Genomic DNA, 19,435 nt, shown 5'->3' on the forward strand with positions numbered 1-19,435 from the left:
GAGCTCCGGGCTGTCCGATGCCCCGGCAGGGCTCCTTCCCGGCGGCTCGGAGCCGCTCCACGCCCCGGGCACGGTCCGTGCCGGCGATGCCGGGCGGGGGGACGCGGTGTCCCGGCCACCCCGCTCGGGACCGGGGTTGGAGGGAGCGGGGGAAAAGGGGTGCCATCCCTACCTCTCTGCCTTGGTGAACTTGCGGAAAGCCTGGCGGAGGTCGTGGAAGGAGCGGTAGGTCTGCGGCTCGGCCGAGATGCCCTGCGCCCGGGTGGTGCGGGGCCCGATGTGCGGGCTGGGGGCCGGCAGCACGGACTGGCATTTGTGCAGCCGCCGCCGCAGCTCCTGGATCTCCTCGTCCTTCTCGCCCAGGCGCCGCTCCAGCTCCTTGATGCGCTCCTCCTTGAGCAGCAGCAGCTTGGTGAAGTCCCCTTCCAGCTCGGTCATTTTGGGGCTGCCGGGCCGGTCCCGCTCTCATGGAGCGGCTCCCGGGCAGGGGCAGCGGCGGGGGAGCGGCTGCGCCCGCCCCGGCTCAGGGCAGCGGCCCCGGCATCGCCCCGAGCCCGCCGGCAGCGCCGAGCCGGCCCAGGGGCGAGCAGAAACCGCCCCGAAAACAGCCGCCAACAAGGGAAAAGGCGGCGGGGAAAAAAGGACAAGAAAAGGGGAAAGAGCTCTTGTGCCACTCTGCGAGGCTGGGATCCTGGAAATAGCAACAATTACCATGTGATCGCAGGGTGACGCAGCTCCTTGTAACTGGAGCCGAAGACTTGGGATTCAAACAAGAACACTTCATAAATATTAAATTGCCTCCTGCTAATGAGCCACGTGGAGCCGCCCCCCGGCCCGCCCGGCCCGGCCCCCGGCGGCAGCTCCGCATCCCCGGCAGCGGCTCAGCATCCCGGCCTGTCCCTCCGGAGCTCTGCATCCCATCCTGCCCCCTCCCAAGGAGATCAGCATCCCACCTCTCTCCTCACCCCTCGTTCCAGGCTGTGTTACCCTCAGCTGTTGGCCCCTCCTGGGTGTACCCCCCTTTGGCACCTCGCACGCCTCCCTCCATCCTTCCCTGCCCAGATTATCCCGTGTACCTCATGGCTGGGGCACCGCACATCCCAGCCAGCATCCCTCCCCATCCAGGACTCCACACCCCTTCCCACCAGGTTTCCTTGCTCCCTGCCCTCCAGGTCACCCCCCAGCACATGCCAGCCCAGCCCCACCATGCTGTGGGACACGCTGTCCCTCGTCCCAACCTGCACCCCACACCCTAAGGAAGAAGATGCTGTCCCCAGGCACAGACACCCTGGTGGCACCTGAGGGGGGAGCAGCCGGAGAGCTCCGCCAGCTTGTCCAGGGAGGGAGGAACTCATCCTTCCTGGACTTATTTGGAAGAGCCCATCATGCACATGAATTTTTAATGCCGGCTGGCAAAGGGCACCATCAGCTCCCCTATCACATTTCCCTCCCAAACCACTCTTGTTTCCAAGCAGGGATTTCAGGAGCCCCTTGCTGCAGGCAAAAAAAAACCCCTTGGGGATGGGAGGGGGTTTTTCCCAGTCCCCACAGCCAGGCCTTGGGCACTCAGGGCTCTCAGGAACCCCTCAGGGTCCACATCCCGACCCACAGAATCTTGTGCCATGCCTTTAGGGACAGACTCCGTCTGGTTGGGCAGGGCAAGGAGAGGGCAAAGCATCTGAGCTGGAGGACAATGGAGTATTAAATTCAGGGCTGAAAAATCAATTAGCAGCGTCTCTGTCTTTTAAGGAGATGGGGGTGGTGGGGTGTTTTTGCACCCTCGTGTCTTTGCCTCCAGCTTTCCTCAGCCCTGGAAACCTCCGGGTTCGGAGCTGTGGAAGCATCCCTGCGGCCAAGGGGCCAGGCAGTCCTTGCTGGGGGGGAGGAGGGGGAACTAATTAACAATTATTAATAATAATTGGGCTTTATTGGCGGGCAGAGAGCGCCACCTCGTGGGCGGCCGAACAGAGCAGGGCCGAGATTTGGGGACAGCGCGGCCCTTCCCGGGAGCTCGGGGACGGAAAGGGGATGGATGCTCCAACAGCCCTGGGAGCTCCCATGGGATGCGCTGGGATCCCCATCAGGATAAATGTCCCGGAGCGGAACGCAGAGACCGCCCCGTGCCCGGTCCTGCCACCTCCAGCACGGCAACACAGCCCGGCCCTGTGTCACAAAGGGACATTGTGACACCGGGGCCCCACGGTGCCATTGTGACACGGGGCCACGTCGTGTTGTCCCCAGGGCCCGTGTGGCACTGCGGCTCCCGGGGCTGTGGAGGGAGCATGCCGGGCCGTGCCCTCCAGCAGCGCAGGGCACCGCGCTCCGGAGGCTGCAGCTCCCCGGGATAGCTGCCATGGAGATGCCCATGGAGAGGGGCCAGCTCGCCCCTCAGCCGTCCAAGAGGCACCTGCTGAAGGATGGGGCTGGAGGCACAGGCGAGGATGGCGCCAGCATTTCATCCCACACCTCCCGCGTCTCCTTCTCCTCCCGCCTCCAGGTGCAGCTGTCCCAGAGCCCGGTTCCGGCCGCCCGCGGGGAGAAGCCCTCACGGCACTCCCGCCCGCAGCAGAGCTCCAGGAGCCGTCCCAGCTCGGCCAGACCGGGGCGGGGACAGCGCTCCGCCGCGTCCAGCCCGCTGCCGCTGCCGCCGCCCGCCAACACCGCGGCCCGCGGGCAGTGCCGCCGCCTCAGGAGCTGCGTGGCTTGCTCGGGCAAGGCCACGCCGGACACCGTCTCGACAGTGCCCTCCACACCCTCCACCCCTGCCCTGACCGAGCCCGAAGTGCTCTTGATCCACCAGTTGACCCAGACACCCGAGAGCTGGCGTGCTGCCGAACGCGTGGACCGAGACGTGCAGACCGAGAGCCCGGGCCGCGAGCGGCGGGCTGCCCCTGTGCGGCTGTTCATGGAGCGGGCCACGCAGACGCTGCCCTCAGCGCTGCCGCCCAGGGCGGCCTCGGCGGAGCTGGAGCCGCGGCGGCAGCGGCTGTCCCGGGTCCGCAGGCTGTTCCGGGCCTGCCGCGGCTCCTGCACCGCCGCACCGCCCGAGCCGCTCGGCGCCGGGCACAAAGCGGCCCAGCTGCCCCAGGCACACACCACGGGCATCGGGGTGCTGATGGTGATCCAGGAACCCGCCGAGGGCGCCGCCTGGTCTCCGTACTCCTCGTGGCCGTGGCTTGCTGAGACCAGTCTGTGATTCGCCGCGGACCCCAAAATAAAGAATTGCTCAGCTAATGGTGCTGCTCTGGGCCTGGTCGTGGGGTCCCGTGCTGCAGGAATGGCTCCAAACAAGCGTGTGGGGGAACGGGGTGAGCTCTTGTGTCGCAGACATCTTTTATGAAAAATCTTTTCTTGAGGATTTTTCCTCCTGAGAAGCCTCAGGAACAAACTGTAAACAATGATTATCTGCTGCTGTGGAATGCAGCAGGTGGATCTTTGATTGGCCCATGTTGGTTGTTTCTAATTAATGGCCAATCACAGCCCAGCTGGCTCGGACAGAGAGCCCGAGCTACAATCTTTTGTTATCATTCTTTCTTATTTTATTCTTAGCTAGCCCTCTGATGAAATCCTTTCTTCTATTCTTTTAGTATAGTTTTAATGTAACATATATCATAAAATAATAAATCAAGTCTTCTGAAACATGGAGTCAGATCCTCTTCTCTTCCCCAACCTGAGACCCCTGTGAACACGGTCACACTCTTGGGTGGGAGTGACACTGCTCCCCCAAGTCCCTCAGCCTCGGGTCACACCCAAATGGTGGTGACCGACCCCCGACAGCCACAACTGGAAAAGACCAGAACCAAAATCATTGGCAAGACCGAGAAAATTCCAGCCCAAAACGGGAATAACATCTTCCTTCAACCAAAGGAGGGAAGAAGATTCATCAAGGAAGGAAGATCCCTCTCGGGATCAAACACAGCTGGCTCCCAAGGAGGGATCTCTGCCTGTCTCTCTAAACCTGGCACTGTAGAACCTGTCCCAGGGACAGGAACTCAGCCTGGAAGGCAATTCCTGGATTCCTCCTGTCAAAGCACCTTGAATGAGTAGGAGAAAAGCATCAGTAGTGAGAATGAATGTCTGACAAGGAGCTGGATGGAAAGAGAAAGGCCCAGGGTGGAAAACACCTGGATGGGGCACGTGTGGCTTGGGTAGAGACAGGAAAGGCAGGAACCACCCTCAATCCTTACCTGGTGCCTGCCCTGGGTCTCAGGAAGAGGAAAATGAGGATCCCTCACACCTGGCTGGGAATAAAACAGAGCAGCTTCAGGTTTTGAGGAAGATAAAGGTGGGCAAATCCCTTGGGGATGAGAAACCTTCACCCCACATAGGTGTTGAGCACAGTTATTCATCCTGGCATGTTTTGCAATTGAGGTTTTAATGCAGCTTTTTAATAAGTCAAATAAATGCTGAGGGTTCAAGATAACAAGGTATTGGAGTCATAGAATAGTTGGAGTTGTAGCTGCTTCCTCCACACTGGAGAGCTCATGGTAGAGTGGCAACTCCCTAATCTCTGTTTTTAAGGCAAATTAAGATTTTGGAGGTGAGGTTTTTTTAACCTCTTAGGTTAAAGGGAAGGAAGGAAAAGTCTCTTATCAATACAGTTCCTGATTTTCTATTTGTGTATGTAATGATGGACTTGAGAACCTTTTGCTCCACAGAAAGGAGCAGCTTTAGGTAGTTTGTTCATTTTAAAGGCCAAATGATTGTTTCTTGGTGTGTTTTAGTTACTTCTGAGATGCTTCAGAGCTTCATTTTGGGATTTTTATTGTCATTGGGCAAGTTCTCAGCGTTTTCTTGGTCCTTTGTGTGTGTAGGGCAGTGGGCTGGTTATTATTTTTCATCACTGATTTTACAGATTTTATGTATTTCCCAGGAGAATATTAACTTGTGTAGAAACAAAATTAGGGTGAAGAGTATCTCAATCTAGGAACAAAAATACTCCCCTGGGAGTTAGAATGAGTTTGTATCATTCATTTAACAATTTCAGCTGCACAACCATCACTTTCCTCCAAGTTTTTTACGTGATAGAAGAACCCTTTTCTCAAAACGTGATTACCTGTGTCAGTTTTGTGTTCCCTTATCAATGAAATTCTTTATTGTCCATTTATAGATGTAATTATGGATGTGAGAGTCCTCTGTCTATTTAAATAAAAAGGCTTGTGGCCTTTCTGCCAGGATACCCAGTCAGGAAAGCAGGATCCCCTTTTCTCCACACCTGAGGCAGTTTCAAATCCCTAGGGACACTCGTGTTGGCCAAGCTGCTGCCATTCCCAAACATCTGGCTTTCCTGAATGAGGAAAGCAGAGGGATCTCCATCAAGCAGCAGCCACCTGACTGCTCCAAAATGCAGGTTCTCTCCTACAACAATCTCACATGCAGCAGAAGAAGGATGCAACTTTCACCAAAGAGGTTTTTTTAAACTGGACAAATTTTTTTTAATTGGAACTGTGTAATTCCATGGTTTAGCCCAGGAGCACCACTTTTGGTTTGAGTTGTTTTGCAGCTCCAGGGGCCAGCAGCAGAGAGAGGAAACTCCAAGGAAGCTGTGAGTTAAGGATAATTATGTATTTTCTGTGAATTCAACCACCAGTCCTGCCCTCAGCCCACTCTCATGGTCTCTCCAGCCCTCACCACGTTACTGGACCCCAGCTGGGGACACTGGGCTATGACTCTCTTTTGAGAAGAGCTCTCACTTAAAGGAAATCCAATCTCTGGAGCAGAGAAGAGCAGAAGCAGCTCCCAGGCTGCCTCCCCACGCTGGCACTCTGGGGTTGGAGTGTGTGAACAACACATGGTCATTATTAATATCCCAGCTGCCTTGTGCTGCTTGGGAGGCACAGAAGGGGAAACACATCGGTGAAACATGCTCAGTAATCTACTTTGGGTCCAGATTAAAGGCTGCATCGATATATTTTTATATAAAATGTGTAGATGGCCCTAAGAACAGCTGGTGACTCCACTCAATGAGCTCACTGACAGCTCAGCGAGTCACCAAGGAGCGTCCCCATTTCACAACCAGCAACTGCTGCCCCTTCAAGGTCAGCTCCTGAGAGGCCAAAATGGCAAAGCAAGAGGCTCTGAGATGCTGTGGGGTCACAGCGTCCCCCGTGTCCCCACGCCGAGCCAAAGCCACGCTCTGCATCCATCAGCCCTTCCCGGAGCGCTCCAGCGCAGGGTCCGGCTGCAGCCCGCACCAACTGCGGCTTCATCTGCAGATAAGCAGCGAGATAAAACAGCCGGCAAAAGCGCCAGCACTGCCCTGAGAAACCTCTGCAAGGAGACCGAGAGAGCCAGGAGCGGCAGGGAACAGCGGGGTGAGGCTGTGTCCCCACCGCGTCCCGCAGCCCTGTCCCGGCTGGGAGCCTCCCTGCATCCCGCTGTCCTCCCGGGCTGGCACGCAGGCAGCGCCCGAGGGATGCCCCGGGCAGGAGGGGAGGCTGGGAGCCCAGGGCCAGCAGGAGGAGAGGCTGGAAACAGAGGGACAGGGACACTGCTCACCCCCGAGGCACCAGAGCAGCGACATCCCGGTCCCTTCTGTGTGCCCACATCCCAGTTCCCTCTGTGCCCACATCCCGGTCCCCTCTGTGTGCCCACATCCCGCTCCTCTCCGTGCCCACATCCCGGTCCCCTCTGTGCCCACATCCCGCTCCTCTCCGTGCCCACATCCCGGTCCCCTCTGTGCCCACATCCCGGCCCTCTCCGTGCCCACATCCCGGTCCCCTCTGTGTGCCCGCATCCCGGTCCCCTCTGTGCCCACATCCCGGTCCCCTCTGTGCCCACCGGGATGCCCGAGAGCCCGGCCAGGAGCAGGGAAGCTCAGCAGCTTCCCGGGACACGCAGCGGGAGATGCAGACTGAGCCCAGGCCAGGAGAGCAGGGGAATTTATGTGTCTCGCAGTGGATCAGGAGGCACAGAAGGAGGTTCCGGAGCTGACCCAAGCCAAGCAGCGATTCCGCCCCGCCTCAGCATCGCCCCCGGGCTGAGCTCTGGACAGTCCCGTTTTTCAGGGATAAACCCACCCCAAGATTAACACTTCGCTGTTAATTAGGGACAATGGCAGTACTTGGTGAGGATGCGATGCTCCAAGTGCTGGGAAGCGCTTTACAGCCCCCTCATTCTCGGTGCCTTTCATCAGTGCACGTTTTTAGCTTTCAAGCCTGCCCAGTGAGACCCCGGGAGTTTATCCAAGGAAAGGGCACGATCCCATCCATAGGGAAGGGGTCCCAGAATGGATTGAGCCCCTCCCTTGCCACGCCTCCCAGCGGAGGGTGAGCATCCCCAGGCACGCTCAGAGCAGGCAAAACACAAAGTTCTGCTGGAAATGACCCCTCGGCTTCAGCCACAGCTCGTTCTGCCGGCTCCCCGCGGCTTCTCTGTGACGAGGCACTATAGCAAACGTTTTGCAGGCGGCAGATATGTAAAATATGCCAGCTATTGAAGGCAGGAAGGCTCAGCGCCCGCGTTTCTCATGGCAGCACGCAGACATTACTCAGGCTGGGGCCGTAATTATCCCGCTGGAAGCCGTGCCAACTCTCCCTTGGTGTAACTTTAACAGAGTATCAAAGGTGATGCTGGGTTTTTATAAAATCAATACCCTGCCTTTTACTCCACCTCTGCAACCCCCACCATTCTCTCTTTCAAGCTCGCTTTTGCAAGCAAAGAGCCTCTCCAGCAGCAGCAGAGTGGACTCGAGGTCACAGCCCTGTGTGAGTTGGAGGAGCTGGAGGAAGGCAGCAATCCCCACCGTGTTAAAAAAGAAAATATTCACTATTTTGTGACTTACTTCAATAGTGGCACAAATCTGAACCTAGATTTCCCCCCACAATCTCTTAACATCAGCTGGAATTTCGTGGCAGCTTCCCAAGGGATGGAGCTGCTTTGTGGACACAGAAGATTTCAGTGGGAGGGCATTTTAAGGCCACAAAAAGGAAGGATTAATTCTGTGCTGTTTCCTTCTTCATTTTAGTCCCTATTTCACTGGGTAATTTAATAAACTGTGTCACCTCCTCAGTGTCTAATTTACTAACAGATATGAGCCTGCTCACCACAGAGTAACTCCCTAAATGGGAACAAAGATATTTGTATTAAAAAATCAGCCTTGGAGATGATGCCATGGAGCAGGCAGTATGCTGAGCTCCTTCTGAGCTTGTCACAGGAGTTTTTGCTGCCACAGGATTTTGTGGGGTTGGCTTGGGGCACAAGCAGTGTGAGGATGTGCGAGCTGCAGTAGCCTGCAGCTACTGAAGTGTCCAAGAATCCACTGTTCCTTTGGAGCACAGAAAGCTCCAGGTGATGCAGCTCAGGCATTTCCACACAACCCCAGAATGGTTTGGGTTGGAAGGGAGACCTTAAAGATCGTCCAGTTCTGACCTCACTGGGGAAACTGGGTTGAATTCCCTCTCTGCTATCAATTACAATCCATCAAACCTTCAGGCACAGTGACACTGCACGTGCAGTAAGTCAGAGGAAATTATTCCCATCACCCAAATCTAGGATTTTTTGCTGGTGGAATTTCAAGAGTTCACAGAGCCCCTCCACTCTGGAGCCAGGCTGGGAGAGGAGAAGGCTCCAGGGAGAGCTCAGAGCCCCTGCCAGAGCCTAAAGGGGCTCCAGGAGAGCTGGAGAGGGACTGGGGACAAGGGATGGAGGGACAGGACACAGGGAATGGCTCCCACTGCCCTCTGGCAGGGCTGGGTGGGACATTGGGAATGAGGAATTGTTCCCTGGCAGGGTGGGCAGGCCCTGGCACAGGGTGCCCAGAGCAGCTGGGGCTGCCCCTGCATCCCTGGCAGTGCCCAAGGCCAGGCTGGAGCAGCCTGGGACAGTGGAAGGTGTCCCTGCCATGGCATGAGATGAGCTTTAAGGTTCCTTCCAACCCAAACCATTTTAGGATTATATAAAATACTCTGATATCCCACATTATTATTTTTTTTCTCGAGGCAATAACCTGGAAATATTTCCTTGTATCTTCCTCTCTCTTTTTGGCTTTTTTTTTTTTCCTCACTGCTGCTTATGACACTGCTCTGGAAATGGTCCCACAGCTTCAAGTTCTTCCCCCATTAATATAAATTAAAGCAGGATGTCATTTTCCTAAAGGAAAACGAGGAAGCTAAAAATATTCCTTTGGCTACAGGGGTAGCATCACATCCATGCTCTCACCACAACTGCTCCACAGCATCAGAGGCTGGTGGGAAAAAAAGAAAAAAAAGGCCCTCCAGTGATTCCCAGGATAGCAGGGATTTCATTCTGGTTTTATCCAGCCCAATCCCCCAGACTCCACGTGGGCTCTGGCATGTTTTAGATAAATATTATTAACTCTCCCCTTTGGAGGCACTTCCACAACTGGACACTCCAACCACAGACTGCAAAGAGTTTTCTTTTTAATAAAGAGGGGGGAAAAAATAAACTGCACAAGTGGGAGCTGTTGGGGCTGCAAAAATCCAGCATCCAAATTTAGATGCTCTCAACATCTACGCCTGAATTCCTGCTGGGTTTTTTCCCCCCTGTCTGCTATCCCAGAAGAATTTCCCACTCTGCATTTGTGGTTCTTAAGGCTGTTTCCTCCCTCCCACTCAGCACGGGGTGAGTTTTGAATAATGGTGAATGTGAACAAAAACTGAGAGTTTTGTCATAACTCCATTAAAAAAAAAAAGTCACTTTCTGCCAGACTTGTAAAAAGATGATTGTATTGTAAATACTTCATTTTTGGCATATCCCATCACCTGATCCTATTACAAATCTAGGCAAAGAATTTTCTGAACTTTTTTTTTTAGATAGGCAATTATTATTTTACATTATTATACATTTTTATTATACATTTATAAATATACATATGTACTATATGTATATACATATATACGAGATGTATATACATATATATTAGATGTATATACATATATATATGTATAAATATATAGATATAAATACATTTTAAAATATATATTAAAATTATATTAAATTTCTATTAAAATGTATAAATTATACATTAAAACACATATTAAACATATATAAAAATAGATAATATATAAAAATATAATATTTAAAATATATCTGTTAAAATATATATGTTGAAATAGATATTAAAATTTATAGTAAAATATATATTAAGATTTTGATATTTTTATTAAAAATACCAAATTTAAAAAATTGATTTAGTTATAAATCAATAATAAAAATCCTTCCACCTTTCAGGAAAACTCATCCCCCAGAGCATTTCCCCTCTGCAGCCGTGGAACAAAGCCCTGCCACCCCTTCTGCCCCTGATGGCAGCAGTGGCAGGGGTGACATCCAGCAGCACAGCACAGCTCAGCACAGCTGTGGCAGCCACCTGGCCAGCCACAAATCCATTCAGCCTCCCACTGGCTATTCCCAGACAGAAATGCTCCTGGAAAATGCTCAGCATCTCATCTGGGACTGATCTAAAAAGCTTCCTACTCCTTGCTGTCGTGTCCCGTGCCAAAATTGGGTGACAACTGATGGTTATCTTGGGAAGGCGATGCCACTAAAGGCTGCTCCTCCTCAGCACCCTCCAAATTTATTTGGGATCAGCTCCAAGAGCAGCCTGGCTGTGATGGGGCTGTTTGGGGCAGTGGGATTTGAGGCAGAGCCCAATTTCCCATCCTCCTGCCTGCTCGTGTCCTGCCTTTGGATGCAGAGCTTGGAGGTGACCAAACCACCAGCGAGGAACTCTCGACATGACAAAAGTGGCTCTGGAAAATCAGGAGGGTGACAAAGCAGTGGGAAAAGTCAAATACTGAAAAGGCCCCTGTGGGAATCCACAAAATCAGAGGGTTTTGGGAAAGCTGCAAAAGGCAGGCCTCAGAGACAGCACAACTGTGATCAGAGCCAAGCAGCAGCCATGAGATTGGTCAGCAGAAAAATTACGTAAGAAGTAGAAAAGCAAGGACAAATAGAACAATGGTCTGTGTATTAATGCTTGTCTAGAATAACTCCCTAAGCTACAGAAGAGTTTATCTAGCAAAATATTAGGGAGTTCTAAGATTAATAATGGAGCTCTGTGCATTGTGTTTGAAGGCTTACAAGCAGGTATTGTATTCAAAATAAGCAAGCATTGTTTAACCAAAGGTACCTGTGCTTATAGTGGTTGGATAGAACTACTGTCAATGTGCTTTTGCTTTGTGTGATTGGTCAAAAAACTTATAAAGTGAGTTGTAACATTGAGTTCTGTGTCTGCTGCCTGGGATGTGAGCTGGTGGCATCTTCCCATTGTCATAACCATGGAATGAGACTGATGCTGGAAAATCAAACAGCTCAAGGCACGTTCCCAGCAGTCCTATCCCAGCCACTCAAGGGAATGTTGAGCAGGAATAACTCCAGAGTGAGCTGGGCTTGGGCCAGCAGCAGCTCCACAGGATCCATAAGGGAATGTCAGCCCTGATGACCTCCCTGCTCAGCCATGAGCTCCAGGGACATTTTCCCACAAGTGGCTCCTGCCCTGTGCTGTTGTGACCCCAGATCCCCCTCAGGAGCCACGTTCCTCAAGTGGCAGCACGTGCTGGCATCCCCAGCAATCCCAGCTGGGAGCACTGGGAAAGGGCTCTGGGAGTACCAGGGCCACCCCCAGGGATGGATGGGGATCCTCCCCTGCTCAGGGCTGCTCTTCCAGGGCCCTTCTCACCCATCAGTGAGGTTATTTTAAACCCCATTCCCCACTGTGCTGCTGCACAACCCAGTCAGTAACCCCATTATTGGGGCTGTCATTCCTTTGTTCCTTGGCTCACATCCTGCTTTTCCAGGACACCACATGAACTCCAAGTGCTTCACAGGGATGGAGAATATTTGACTTTCCAAGCCTGCCCAGTGCCCTGGGACATCCCCATCACGTGCTGCTCTGTGAAGCCTCCTCGACTTTTACATCTTTATATCAATATTTAGGTGTTGGAGCTGAACTGTTTATTTCGTTTTCTTCCAGCAAAGCTTGCATCCTCCGAGAACATCCTGTAGCTTCCCAGCCTTTATTTGGATTTCCACAGCATTTTAACAACAATAATGTAATTTCCCAGCAGAGCCGTTAACGTCAGGCTCCGTGAGAAATGAATATTCTGAATATCAATGTTCTTTTCCTCTTCAATTTTCCCTTGTTTGGCAGCTATTTTTACCTCAATTCCCTTGAGGACTTTCTTCTTTCTAAATGGATTTTCAGTTTAAAATCCCAAGAAACATTCAGCTTCCATGACTTTTGCTTTTGGAAGCTGCTAAGCAGAGAAACCATTTAGAAATGATCCTCAGCTCCTACAGACTCTCCCAACACAGATGTTGAGATTCAGGTTCCTTTAAAATGGAATTTTCATTATTAAATCCTTTTTTTACTAAGGAATGACACCCTGTTCTGTTCATGGTGTCTTGGGAGGAGGAGAAATAATGAAAACCCCACAGATTTGCAAAGACACCAGGAAAGTTACAGCTTAAAAGTTCAGTCAACATTAATTGTGGCAGTAAAATCTGAATTATTTCAGGTGAAAAATAATTAAATTCCTCTCAGGATGTACAAATCCATCAGGGATGCACACAGGAATTGGAGAATTGTTTGGAGTTTTATTTTTAATCTAAGAAATATTTACAGTGAAAAGTGAAGAATTCTTGATGCTACTGAACTGCTACTGAAACCTCTTGCATATATAGAGCATGAAATTGCTGCAAGCTGGGTTTAGAAGCAGTTTTGTCTGTCTTTTGGGGGGATTTTATTACTTTTACCTGAAGTCAAAGCTGTATTTATGACCTCTTTTTATGCCTTCTGTCACAGCTGAGAGCACCAGCTCCATCAGAAATCCCTGATACCAAGGGAGCATCTGCATAACCCAGTGAGCAAAACCAACAAAACCAGCTGCCTTTTGGAAAAATCTAAATTAACATTTCTCCTCTGCTTGGTTTGTTCTGCACTGGAGCATTTTCTGCATCAGCTGCTGCCCATGTTGGAGCCTGGGAACAGCCAGGTAAGCACGCCCTGCTCCCAGGAACCACCTCATCCACCAGCTCAGGGGCAATCCCAACCACTTGGAAAAGGAAAAGGAGGGAGAATTGCTCTTCAGAGTCCCTCTCTGCCACCCAGGTGAAGCTGTGTTGATGAAGAAATTAAAAACCAAGGTGCCAGAGCCAGCTGTAATTTTTAGAGCTTTGTTTTCCTGCCTTCCCAAGCTCATTCCCATGGGCAGAGCTGCTCCCACAGGCTGGTGTTCCTGGAACAGCTGCTGGCAGCTCACCTGGAGGGGTTTTACAGCCAGCCTTGCTCAAGATGGGGACAAAACCTCTCCATGCCCCTCTGCACTGAGGTCAGCACCTGTGAAAAGCAGTTTCCAAGATGCACAAAGCAGAGTCCAACCTGGCTTCGGGTCTGTGCCAGGCATTTTTCCTGTTCTAACTGGATTCTTGCCATTTTAAATAGATATTTTTATTTTCCTCCAGCATTAAAAGTCCTGTCACATCTCTCTCAGTTTGAAGGCTGGGAAGCAACACTGGGTGCATCCATATTTGATCTTTTCAAAGAGTTATTTGAGCAATCCCACAGGTACCAGCCATCCTCCCTGGGAACACAGCATCCCTGTCCAAAGGCCCAAAGCTTGGGCAGCAGGAATTCTCTTCCAAGGCTGGAGAAGCAGCTCTGATTCATCTGTGACCTTCTCACTACAGAATTGGCTCTTGCAGGTCATGAATGGGACAAAACCTTGAGTTTGCTCCGTGCAAGTTGGCTCCTCTCCCTTCCAGAGGTCCCCTTGGATGCTCTCAATTCTTAATTTTCATGGACACCAACATTAGGAGAGGCCTGCCCAGCTCAGGGAGCTCCATCCCACTCCAAAATCCCAGAGATATTCTGACTGCTTTCTAGTCCAGCTGAATGTATTCCCATTTAAACCTCACTGCTTGATAAACTGCCAAAAAAATCTCAGCTCCCAGGGAGCATATTTATTTACAATTCACAATTTATACATGCATTGCACGGCATCTGAAGGGGTTTTTTTCCCTTCCAAACATACAAATCAGCAATTAAAATATTTAGAATGTGCCATTTCTAGCCAATGCCCAGGGCTGTGTGTTATCTCACAGTTGTAATTTGTTGCTGGATGCTGGAGAGGCTTCAGCAATTTCCAGCTGCACGAAGCTTGGGGAGAAGTTTGGCCGCTTTCAGAGCAGGGGAAATAAAAGCAGAATATGACCTAAGTGTTGCTAGCAAGGTTTGCCAGGAAGGGTGGACATCTCCTTTGAGACAGCTTCAGCAGAAAGCTGGGCTGGAGCTGCCTGAGAAGCCACTTTTCCCAGGGGGAAAATGACACATTGCCAGAGCTGGAACTTTCTCAAAGAAATGACAGAACATCAGGGCAAGTCGAGTCCAGGATGGTGGCACTACTCAGGAAGCCTTGGAGGGTGGATGGGGCTTTTATAGAGTTTTATTTGTCCAGCAAGACCATCCCAAGCCACCCCATCCACAGCAGGAATCTGATGGGATGGGAAGAGCAAGGATGACTCAGAAAGGAGAAGGTGCCTCCAACACCACCCACACCAGAGCTGATCTAAAAGAGGGAATTTGGAATTGTTCCCTGGCAGGGTGGGCAGGCCCTGGCACAGGGTGCCCAGAGCAGCTGGGGCTGCCCCTGGATCCCTGGCAGTGCCCAAGGCCAGGCTGGAGCCACCTGGGATGGTGGGAGGTGTCCCTGTCCATGGCACTGGATGGGATTTAAGGTCCCTTCCCACCCAAACCCATCTGGGGTTCTGCTCTGGAGTGCTGGCTCCCACCTTTTTTTATTTAAAGAAACACCATTTTCACCAGACATGGAAGCATTGGAAGGTTCAAGTCTGGCCACAGCTGGAAAGGGTTTGGTTAAAAACATTCACTCAAAATGAGTGTATTCCCCATCCCTCACCCTGCAGGCACCTCAGGGGATGGTGCTGGCAGAGCTCCTTTGGAGCAGCAAACTGCAACACACCAAAAGCTGCCAGGGTCCCAGATTCATTTAAAAAATAATAAAAATAAAATAAACACTTGAAAGGACAAAAGATACCCCTCACACCTATGCTGAAGTGACACAGGTCTGCTTAAAGTACTATTTTTACTATTTTTCCATTCTTTTCTATTAAATATTGACTCTGTTTGTGGTTAGCAGTCACACATCCCAACCCAAACACCACTGCCCTGCATCACAGACCCTTTTTTGTTCACATTTGGCCTCCTGGGGGGAGATCCAGCTCCACCACCCACCTGAATTTAGGACAACTTGGCAGCTCCCCTGAACTCCAACAGTGGGATCCAAACCCAAACCCTCAGGGAGGTTCATGTTTAGCCCAGGCAGAGGGGCCAAGCCTCATGATGTGAGTCTGAACTGCTTTTTGTAGCCTCCTGAAGGAGGAATGAGCCTCTGAGCTGGGCTCCAGCAAGGTCCCCTACCCCAAAACCCAGCTCTGCACCAGCCCCTGCCTCAAGAACCCCAACCCTTCCAGCTCAGGGCCACCCATGAGCAAACCCAAACCCAACCCCGACCAAGAGACCACCCACCAACCCACTGGGCAAAGAGGAGACAGCAAAAACAACAAGGCTTAGGGAAATATTTCAAGAAACCCAGCCCCTGGCCAGCACTATTTTGGGTTCTGAGCACTCTGGGGCTGCTGGAGCAGAGGTGTGGAAGTCTCCACCACGAGCTGGCTGTGTTTAGGGGGGCAGTGGGGTGCTTTGGCACCTCTGCAATTTGTGGAGGTGAGTAATTCTTGCTGTACCTACAAGCTGCAGGAGCTGGCCACCCATTCCCACTCAGGACTTTCCTCTCCCAGGAGTGCTCAGCACCCTCTGCTTGTTTCTCGAAGTTCTTCAGGTCACAGGAGCCTTTTTCAATTCCTTTTGCAGTTTCCCATAGCCACCCTCCCACACCTCATCCCTAAGGTGATTTGGGACAGGCCACACATTCCTGATCTTCTCCATGGCACCTCTGCCTGAGCAAGAACAAAGTCAAGCCTGACTTGCTTTTCCTGCCCCAGGGAAAGTCAGGGACAGGGACTTCTGCCAAGGGCATGGAGGGACAGGACAAGAAATGGCTTTAAAGTGCCAGAGGGCAGGTTTATGTCAGATATTGGGAATGAGGAATTGTTCCCTGGCAGGGTGGGCAGGCCCTGGCACAGGGTGCCCAGAGCAGCTGGGGCTGCCCCTGCATCCCTGGCAGTGCCCAAGGCCAGGCTGGAGCAGCCTGGGACAGTGGGAGGTGTCCCTGCCATGGCAGGGGTGGGAATGGATGGGCTTTAAGGTCCTTTCCAACTCAACCCATCCTGTGATTCAATTTCTCAATGAATTCATAAACCAGGGACTTACAAAGCCCACTCAGGACATCAAGGTCTATCCCAGCCACTATTTCTTCCCTGAATCCCTTGTAAAAGTTCTGTACCAGTTTTATAAACTTTGATGCCCAAATGACAGCAAGATGTCCCAAGTGCTTTTCTGCCTTCCCACAAGATGGTAAAACACACCTGAATTCAATGTGCTGCAGAGCCATTTTTCAGAAGGAAGTTATTATTACACATCAGAAAGGTGCAGCGAGTCATGAGCACACAACCACCCTTAAAGGGTGAATATTGTGGGAAATATTCCACAAATGCCTGAATCCACCAGGCAGGTATGAAATGGGCTTTGATGAAAAGCACAAGTGGAAAACAGCAAAAGCTACATGGAAGGAAACAAGGCACAAACTATTTGCTCTTGCCTCCCCAGCTGGCCAAAGCTCAGAAGAGGTAAAAGACTCAACTTAGTGGTTAGGACTGGCTTTACAAGTCCCAGCCTGCTGCTTGGAAAAATCTCATTTTCCTCCCTGGTCTCCCAGCAGAGGAAAAATCTACAAGGCCCAACATCACCTTTTTAATTTTGTTAAAAGCACATTTATATATAAAAATAAAGCCTCATTCCTGTCTGTTTGTCCTGCCCAGACTTGCCAAGTTCTTCATGCAAATTGTTCCCATTTCTCTTATCAGTGCCCTCATATCCCCAGATCAATACCACTTTTCCTACCTCCCCCCTTTGCCCCCACCCACAAACTGGAGCAGTGGCCTTGACCCCATTTTCTTTACACCTGCACCCAGCCACTGAGGTGTTTCCTTCTCCCCAGCAGCCCTCCCTTCCTAGGCAGGATATATTAAATATATCTATTAGGAAATATTAGGATTTATGCTGTAGGCAGGCTGGGGCACTCTGAGTTCATGCCACCCTTGTGCAGGGTGTCCTTCCAAAGCAAACAAATACCTGTGCAAGTCCTTGCCTTTCCCATCCCATTTATTTGTACTGAAACAGAAAGAAAAAGGAAAAAAAAAACCTAAGGCTTTTCTCCTGCACACACAGAAGCCACAGAAAGGTGCTGCAAAATAACCACATCTGGCCTTTAAGTGTAATTATTTGCCTTGGGAGCTTTGGTTTCAGCTGGGAGAAAGGTTTAAGTCTATTATTTTAAGGAGTCCTAACAGCATTAGAGGACTTACTGTCAGTGATTTGTACAGTAAATCCAATTACAGCTTTTCACTTCTGTTCAGTGTAAACCATTACTATCAGAACATTCTGGTTTTTTGAATGCACTTAGAGGAGAAATAAGAGCTGGAAGTGCCCAGGCCCTGGTTGGATGGGGCTTGGATCAGCCTGGGAGAGTGGAAGAAGATGAGCTTTAGGGTCCTTTCCAAGCCAAACCAGTCTGGGGTTCTGTAACATCTTGCAAAAAAGGATTTTCTTTTTTAAGCTGCACTACGGGAATCTTAACACCTGTGACTTCAAGGTTTGCCTCCATACTTAACAGGAGGACTTTGTTTTATAAATTTACAACTTTATTTCTAAAGCACCAGGTATTTCTAGGCCCATGATGCCCCTGTTTTTCCCCAAGACCAGGTGGAGGTCACAATCTCAGTATCAAGAATGCATGGACAGAAGTCAGAAAGCAGGTTGGGAAATTGTTCAGCAGAACTAAAAATATTGGAATGTACCTTCCAATTAAACTTCCCAAGTGTTTGGGTCTGATGATGCCTTTTGAAGAATATTTTGCCAAAGGGGAGGACATGCCAGCAGGGACAGGATTCAGACATTTCCCATGTCAAACACATTTGCAGGAGCACTGTTTTGCCACCAGCTCCAGCTTGAAATCACTTCTTTGCAATTATTTTTGGACACGGATTTTAGGAGCCAGTGCTGAGCAGAGAAATGGGGAATGAGGGCATTTCCTGAGCTTGCTGGCTCCCACCTTCCTGTGTGCAGGTGCAGGACCCTGCTCCTCTGCTGGGATTATTCAGGCTGGCATTGCCCAGCCACTATTTATGTTGCTGTTATCCAGAAGCATTGGAGAAACACCTGAGGCTGAAGGAGCTGTAACCACAGCTGTACAAAAGTCATTTCTGGAGCAGCAGAGTGTCAATATTTGATCCATATCCCAACACCAGCCTTACACAAACACAGGTCATATCAAACTATCCTGAATCAAAGGAATACTTACGACCACAGATTTATCTTGAAGCCACAGATTATAATTAATTTTATAACTAATTCTGTTTTCTTTGGCAGCAGCATGATCCAGCCCCCTTTGGGCACAACTGCTGCTTTTCCATGGCACAAACAAACCCAAAATGTCTCAGCCACAACAAGGGCAAACTGGCAATTTGAATATCTGGAGAGCCCCAGGCTTGAAGGAAAGGAGGGCAGAAACCTCATTTATGCCCATTTTTTAAAATATTTTTTTTCCACCTAATATCAGTTTTGGAATTAGGACCAAGTGGTTTTCATATCTGTAAATACCAATACACAGAAGCTGTTTACTCCACTATAAATTCCTTTTCAGCCTAGCAGCAGCTCTCTAGCAGGGTATGAGTAAGGCTGCTGAAGCAAAGGATTGTTTTTGGAAAGCATTAAGACTTCAATTGAATTGTTCCTAATTACAGAGCACAGTGGCATTGCAGCATGCAGATTTAGTTGAGGGAAAAGGGAGAACTGTGATGTTTGGAGAGCTATAATGAGCTGCAGTGGTGTTTAACAACCTCTTTCTGTACACACACAAAACCCTCCCCAATAACTGACACACATCCCTCTAAATCTGTAGCTAACTTGGGAAAATTCAAAGTTTTTTGGCAACATCCCATTTTTTGCCCAACTTCCAGCAGTCCCTGCAGTGGGAATGTCACCAACCACACACCTGGATCACAGCAGGGTCTGTCTGACCAGGGTGTCTCCACCAAGCACAGCAAACACAGCACTCAGGAGATGCTCTCCACATCACCATTTTCATGTTTTTCCATGGCTGGGCTCTGATCCTGCTCCTTCTGACACCAAGGATATTTTTATTGGCTTGATTGCTGTGTTAAAGGGCAGCTGCTGATCCCCAGCAGGGCTTGGCACAGCCAGAGATTTGCCATAAACCCCTTGCTGGACATCCCAGAAAACTTCCTGCAGCACTTCCAGGGAAAGCTGGAGGATCAG

General features: G+C 50.5%; 1 protein-coding gene across 1 annotated transcript in view; it reads right to left on the bottom strand.

The window, feature by feature from the left end:
- The window catches only part of PRKG1 (protein kinase cGMP-dependent 1), a 384,521-nt gene extending 383,948 nt beyond the window's left edge, over positions 1-573 (bottom strand). The window contains exon 1 of the mRNA XM_054637121.2: positions 173-573. Within this exon, the coding sequence (XP_054493096.1) occupies positions 173-438 (266 nt within the window). The 5' untranslated portion in view covers positions 439-573. The remainder of the gene's footprint in view (positions 1-172) is intronic.
- Between the last annotated feature and the right edge of the window lie 18,862 nt (positions 574-19,435).

This window comes from Agelaius phoeniceus, chromosome 9 (genome assembly GCF_051311805.1).
Source record: "Agelaius phoeniceus isolate bAgePho1 chromosome 9, bAgePho1.hap1, whole genome shotgun sequence".
Lineage (NCBI taxonomy): Eukaryota > Metazoa > Chordata > Aves > Passeriformes > Icteridae > Agelaius > Agelaius phoeniceus.